Raw genomic sequence first — 7,783 nt, 5'->3', positions numbered from 1 at the left:
AATTCAAGTGTCTCCTATGTTATGATTATGATATGATTGAGTATGTTTTGTTCGCCTTATAACCATGGTGCAATACATTAACCTGTTGGATGTTATATACACACCATGCAGCCTCCTTACTCTTGAGTTTCACTCATTTCAAAGAGCACCTCCTTATAATCCCTAATTGTAAAGGCATTATTTGATAAAAATATAGAATTATACCGTTTCACATCATATTCATATGAGGTGTACAAACAATGACCTTCTTAAGGAATCATATAATACACATCTCTCATCATTTCACCCTATACGCGCATCCTCAGTTATACAAGTCTTGCATGTCGATTCCTGATCCAGACCTTTGATCCATCCGATCCTACTGTGTATGAACCACGTTCCAAACATATTCTAGATAGAAAAATCCTATTGACCAATCTTAGGAAATTGTTTTAGTTGAATAAGTATCATCATTAAATTTCTCTTCTCAACCGTCTATCATGGATTATTTTGAATCTATGGTCCATATACAGTAGGACACAATAGACAAACATTCTGGATTGCCAGATAATGGTCCAAACTTGTCATAACAGGAAATCAATGTTCATATCTTGAAAATGTGGACCACCTGTCATATAATCCAGCTCTTTCTCCGTAACAAGAATCCTAAAAATACTAACAACAACAACTTGAAACACCAGCAACAAACAAGTCCATGCCTGCGTGATGGCACACCCCTTTAAAATTCAATCTGTGTCCATCCATGTGGTTGGGTGAGTAGGCATGGGAAGTCAGCAGAGTCCCAGAGTGGTAGTGGCCGTTGATCTGAAGAAGAAGGGATGGGATCAGAAGCAGCCTCTTCACAACCGTTGGCACCCAGCGATACCCCATGTGGCACATGTGAGTGTTGGAAAGATGTTTAGAGTAGAGATGATGGACGCTACGGGAGGGGGTATTGGACAGAATGACACTGCCCATGACATCAAACATTTTGATTCTTCCATTGTAAGGTTTTTCTGTCTTTTTATTTATTTATTCATGATTTTGGTTTTAGGCAATGAAAATGTGGTGATCCCATTGGTTGGGCGATCATAACCGTCCAATCCATAGTTCGAATGGATGTCCAAAAATATGTACGTTGAGATCTGGATTCAACGGTTGGATGGTTAGGATCACCACGTTGGAGCCATTTAGGGCGTGGGCAATCCATTGTACACATGGATAAAGTGGGGTCCTGTGTACAGTAGACTCAATGTTTATTGTGATATATGGGAGTTGTATTGGATGGATGATGTTTTGTTTGGGAGGAACAAAGGGTCATGATGCACCTGATATGCACTAGTGGGAGCCATTATTCACTGATCCAGACCATTAATCTGACAGCCCCACCTTTGGGATGCGCCAGTAATATACCAGATTGGAATATCGTGAGCCTACAACCAGTGGCCTATAAATAGGCAGTTCTAGAAGTGAAAAAGTGACCCGGAGAGAGGAGTGAAGCACACAACACGAACCTGGGTACCGGTCCGTGCTGGAAAAGCTCCGTGGCTCCACCGTGATGCATGTATTTTTTCCACGCCATCCATCCATTTTGCCGGCTCACGTTAGGGCATGATTCCGAGAATTGAGACATCCAAATCTCAGGTGGACTACACTATGGTGATTGAACATCCACCGTTAAAAACTGCCCGGGGCTACAAAAGTTTTTCTGAAATGCATGTTAATTTTATTAAGCCAAAACGTAAAGAAAAGAGAACAAGACAGCAGTAAGCCAGTCCCTGGAGAGTACTCCCCCCAATGGATCCCGAGCAGCTGCGTTTTTTTCAACTGTTACACTCACCCCATATTGCCCAAATGGGCCCATGAAACGCGGGGTTAGCTTCCCTTTTTGCCTAACCTAAGAAGACCTTTCATGGGAAGACTTTTAGAAATACATGGTCTCCTGGCATGAACTCTAGTCTCCTCCGTTTGTCTCCATAGCTTTTTGTTATGAAGAGACTTTTAGAAATACATAGTCTCTTAGCATGAACTCTTAAGTGTCTCCATAGCTTTTTGTTTCCGACTCGACTTTGTCTTATGTCAGCTGCACTAACTCTGGCCCTACCACTGTCCGTTCTCCAACCTCAGCACAATAATACAAGGCGCGACATGGATGCCCATATAAAGCTTCTTAGGATATTATGCCGATACTGGCATGAAAGTTGTTGTTATGTGCAAACTAAGCATACGGAAGATAGTCTTCCCAACTGTCCTTGAAATCCAAGGCACAAGCTCACAACATATCCTCCAAAACCTTATTCACCCTCTCGATCTGAGGGTAAAATGTCGTACTATACTTAAGAGTTGTACTCATCACTTGTTGGATCTACGACGAGAAGACAGACGTGAACCTCATATCTTGGTCCGACACATCCAGTGGAATACCATGCAACCAAATGATCTCCTTTCTGTACATTTTAGCCAAACATTCCATGGAGGTTGTTACACGGATGGGTAGAAAATCGGTCATTTTTGTCAAATGGTCCACGATCACCAAAATGGAATCATATTCCTTCCTGGTTTTTAGCAAACTGGAAATGAAATCCCATTTCCACTCAACAATCAACATGGGTTGCAGTAGCCCCAGCAGTCTGTGATACTTAGCTTACACTTGTTGGCACGTGAGACATCTTGACACGTAGTCTGCGATTTCGCTCTTCATGTTGTCCCACCAGTACTTGCGCTTGACATCTTGATACATTTTGGTACTACCGGGGTGAATTGCTAGCTTTAACTAATGGGCTTCATTTAGGACTCTTATTTTAAGCTCATGAACGCTCATAACGCACAAGCACCCATGGAAACATAGTCCTCCATTAGCACTAACCTACCATTTAGAGTTTTCTTCTTCGGTTTCCCTCCCCCTCATCTTTATCAATAGCTCATCCTGGCCCTACGCCACAATGATTTGACTATTGACGGTCGACTCAAGGCAGAGATGGGATATCATCTCGTAGGGCTCCTCGACATTGAGCTTCAACTCGAAGTCATTAACAAATCCAACATGTCCCACTCCTTAAGCATTAAGGGTGCAACAAACTCATGTGCCTTCTTGCAGCTTAAATCGACTGCCACCAAATTTTCTTTGCCTGGGTGGTAGGACAAGTTGAACTTGAAGTCTTTCAGTGTTTCCATCCAATGTCGCTACCGCATATTTAGAACTCACCGAGTAAATATGTAATTAAGGCACTTGTGTCGAAGAAAAGCTCGAACTCCTCTCCATAGAGGTAGTGCTTCTAAGGCTTTAAAGCGAAGACGATCACCGCCAATTCAAGGTCATGAGTTAGGTAATTCTCCTCATGTTTCCTTAGCTGTCGGGAAGCGAGCTCAATCACTTTATCTTCTTGCATGAAGAAGCAACTCAAACCTACACATGATGCATCCATATATATCCTGTATTTAACTCCTTGCTTAGGTATAATAAGTACAGGAGCAGATGTTAACTTGTCTTTCATCTCTTGAAAAGCCACCTCCTCTTTCTTGTTCTAAGCAAACTTAATATCATTGTGGGTCAGTTGAGAAAGGGTCATGTTATTTTTTAGAAGTCCTTGATGAAACATCGGTAGTACCCAACCATACCCACAAAACTTCTCACCTCAGTAACTGAGGTGGGTTATTCCCAATCTCACACAGTCGCGACCTTGGTGCGATCCACCGCGATGTCCTGACTTGAGACATGTCCCAAGAACTTGACCTCCTCCTTCCAAAAGTCATAACTTTTAAACTAGAAAAATAATTGATGTTGTCGAAGGGTATCAAAGACCATCCGTAAGTGTTCTCCATGGTCTTCGTGGCTCTTAGAGTATACCAGTATGTCGTCTATGAACACTACGATAAACCAATATAAGTATGACCTAAAAACCCTATTCATAAGATCCATGATACCTTTGCGACATTCATAAGGCCAAACAACATCATAAGAAATTCATAGTGTCTAAAGTTTGTCGTAAATGTGGTTTTTTATACATCCTCCTTCCTGACACATAACTGGTGGTATCCCGACTAGAAGTCGATCTTGGAGAAGTAGTAGGCACCCTAGAGTTGGTTAAACAAGTCGCCAATCCTTGGTAATGGATACCTATTCTTCGCTGTCAAATTGTTCAACTTGCGGTAATCAATGCATAATCGCAGGGACCCATATTTCTTGTTAACGAATAGGACGGGAGTTCCCCATGGTGACACACTAGACTGGATGAATCCACAACTCAACAATCCGTCGATCTAGGACCTTAACTCCTCCATCTCACATGGAGGCATCCAATATGAAGATTGCACGACAAGAATCGCACCAAGCATGGGGTTGATCATAAACTCAATCTCGCATTGAGGCAATAGACTTGGTAAGGGTTGGAAGACATCTTTGTATTCATTTACTAACGAAGTTTCAGATACTATTGGTCGGTCACAACTTTGCTCATGGATGATGTATATAAATTCACGGTGTTCGAATCTCACCTTTACTAGAAAAATGAAAGGGGCCTCCCCTTTTATTTGCACAGTGATGACCTTGGCATCACAATCAACTTCGACCCTCATCAACGTCAGCCAATCCATGCCAATGATGATGTCGAAGTGGTAAATTCTCCCAACCAATAGATCAATTAGGATTTCTCTGCTCCCCAGAGTGATGGGGCATCGGGGACACAACTTATTCATGCCTAAGCTCTCCCCTGTGGCAGCTAGCACTATCCTACTCAGTATAGTTATTGTATCCAACTTCAAGCATTTCGTAAGCCCCCAAGAAATAAACGATGCATTGGCCCCCGTATGTATAAACAAGTATATCGGAATGCCTCAGATGAATATCATACCTTTGAACGCTGACAAGAGAGGTTCGATTGCAGCCAGCTCTTGTACTACTAGCACGTGTACTCTCACTTGTTGCACCTTATTTTCCCCCATGGCAACTGGTCTTTGAACTAGGTGATTCGAGTGCAAGGAAGGGCAACCTGCTTGCTGCGGAGAGCACATTACTTACAGTGGAGGAGCTATGATGAAGCACTATTGTGGGGGAGTGATGACACTATCCTGCATCTTTGCAAAGCAATACGGGACCGAGTGACCAATCTTTTTACAATACAAGAAGGTTCGGACCATATTGATGGGGGCCCGACCTTAGTGTTGGAGGGGGTGAAGCGTAGATCGGCTTATCATCAAACCAAGCCTCTTATGGGTCGGGGAGACAGGGGGAGTTCCGGCCTGGTCCAACCACCCAATTGAAGTCGAGCTCGGTTCATCCCTTCTCCGTCCGTTTCCGACCAGAGCACCATATCCATAATATCAGCATAAAAGGTGGCACGAGAGCAACATATCTTGGTTAGAATCCTAGCCTGCAACCTGTCTTCAAACCTCTTCATTCAGGATGTCTAGTCTACCACCTCCATCAGCACATACCGAGAGAGCTCAGTGAACTTGTTCTCGTACTCGGCTACATTCATACTACCCTGCTACAACCGGTTGAACTGGCTCTCTTTCTCCCATCGGTAAGTGAGGGGAAAATATTTGTCATAGAACCTGGTCTCGAAGTTGTCCCAGGTCCACATATATGCCTCAGGGACCATCCAAAGGATGTTATCCCACCATAAGTCAACCTCCTACTCAAATGTATAGGAGACTAATTCCACTTGTTCAGCCTCGATACAATGCAACGCTTGAATCATCTTGGAGATGCGGTGGAGCTAATGCTCGGCATCCCGAGGGTTGTGAGTTCTTGGGAACATCGCCGGTCTTAATTTCTAGAACCACTCGAAGATATTTTCATCTTGGAATGCCAGCAATCGTTCATCGGAGCCACAGTTGGGGCGACAACTCTACCTTGGGTGATCGTGTCCACCAGGCTAATGTCTGTTGTTGTTGCTACATTAAGAGTAGCATTTACCCCATCATGTCCGAGCTTGGGCCAGCTTGAGGTGAGGGCGATGCAATATGGTTTTGACCTACCTCAGGGGGTGGATTTAGCCTCGCCACGCGGCCTAACTAGCGGCAGGTGGCATATCTGGGATTGTCGAGTGGTCCTTCCCTGGGGCAGGCTACAGATACTCGAGCATGGCATCGGTTCTTAGGCCCGAGTTGGGCCTTGGTGGCCACTAGCAGAGAGGAGCCTCTTGTTGATCAGTCCGCCATGCAAGAGGCCTACTAGATGTCGATTCCCCTTGGGCGGCATATCCTGTAATTGCATTATAAGGGCATGTTAGATGCATAATCCAAACATGTACCACTATGCGGTCTAACGCACTCTAATTCCATAAGGCGTGTGAAAACATCCATTCCAATCTTACAATCTAAGTACGGTTGTGCAATTGAAGTGAAGACAGGAAATAACTTCATTAATATTAAAAAACGCATCTATTACATTGTTCCTTTACAAACACCCTGATCACACATAAGCTACAACACGACAGTGCATGGAAATAAAAAAGCTAAACCCTACACATCACACAAAAAAGCATAAGCTACATTAAACGTCCACTAAGATCTATTAATCCACGAAGTCAGGAAAGGGAGGGGGTGCTCCCTCCTTTTGCACACAACACAGTACTGTCTTCAACGTGAAGTATATCTTGCACACTTTACATTTCAAGTACTACTAATCCTCTTTAATCTCGGCCACCTTGGACTCGAATGTGCCTAGACGCTCCTATATGCCCCAAGGTGTAAGAGGCACCTCGTAGGCTCTCTCAACTTCAGCTCCAGTCTCTTCCCCATCCTTGCCCTCTTCATCTCTACCTTCCTCTTCTTCCTTGCTCTCCTTTTCTTTATCATCGATCTCATCCCTAAATTCTTTAACTCGTGCCCTCTGCTACTTGGGGGCCACTCCCATGTGGTTTAACATTTTGTCGCTTATCAACTTGACCGATTTAAGCTCACAGTTAGATCCCCCGAGCTCATACTGTTAGGCCATCCTGCAAATAAGGCGGCCAAATGGGAGGCTCAACGTGTCGCCATTTGACATCGTAGCCTTCACAATTTGGTAAAAGACAATTGAGGGGAGGCACACACTCTCCCCCCACCCTACCTAGTAGAGAAGCTCTACCATGTAGTCGGAGCACTCCATACAGTTTCTACCCTCAGATACATGTTATATGTGAATATGTGGTGGAGCACTACGTACGTTGCTATCATACGTGAGGTGAGTATGCTACTACTCCTCCTACACTCAACTAGCTTGCCACATAGACCAGTGGTACGCTTATCTTGGCATTGCATTGTCTTCAAGTTTCCCTCATCAATTTGGACCCTTCCTTACGGCACGTTAAGTACTCACGAGATTGCTTCTACATTGATGTGGACTACTTGCCCGTCGTAGTTAATGTCAAATCCCATAGGGTCGAACTTAGGGTTTCAAATTTGGGCATAGAACAACCTTACTTGTCCCACATTGGCTCAATAATTCCCTTCAAATATGGGGCCCCAACCAAGATGCGCAAGTCAGTCTAGCGCCTCATACTCACCAAGCAGACAGTTGTCTACCACAACTTCGAAGACAAACGTTCTGCCCCTATACCAACCCGAATCCACGATGGGTCGAGTTGGTTGATTCGATGTATTTCTTAGTAGGACACACGACAAAAGCCCCGCTGTCGGTCATTATCCGTCTCTATCCTCCTTTCACGACTCGGCCTCGCCTCATCGGGGGCCGCTCTCTTCTTCCACATGAGGGAAAGAAATAAAGTAATGACCAAGAATGAGGAAAAAGTTGCAAGGAAAGCCATTTTCCTTGCTAAGGTTTTTTTATCTTGGGTGAAGAAGGAAATGTGGAGTTGTG

The 7,783-nt window shown here is 44.2% G+C and overlaps 1 protein-coding gene across 1 annotated transcript in view; it reads left to right on the top strand.

Moving 5' to 3' along the window:
* The first annotated feature begins 747 nt into the window (after positions 1-747).
* LOC131218986 (uncharacterized) overlaps positions 748-7,783 on the top strand; it is a 34,116-nt gene continuing 27,080 nt past the window's right edge. The window contains exon 1 of the mRNA XM_058213922.1: positions 748-984. Within this exon, the coding sequence (XP_058069905.1) occupies positions 763-984 (222 nt within the window). The 5' untranslated portion in view covers positions 748-762. The remainder of the gene's footprint in view (positions 985-7,783) is intronic.

This window comes from Magnolia sinica, chromosome 11 (genome assembly GCF_029962835.1).
Source record: "Magnolia sinica isolate HGM2019 chromosome 11, MsV1, whole genome shotgun sequence".
NCBI lineage: Eukaryota > Viridiplantae > Streptophyta > Magnoliopsida > Magnoliales > Magnoliaceae > Magnolia > Magnolia sinica.
The sequence above is the reverse complement of the archived record's forward strand: the minus strand, read 5'-3'. Positions and strand labels throughout refer to the sequence as shown.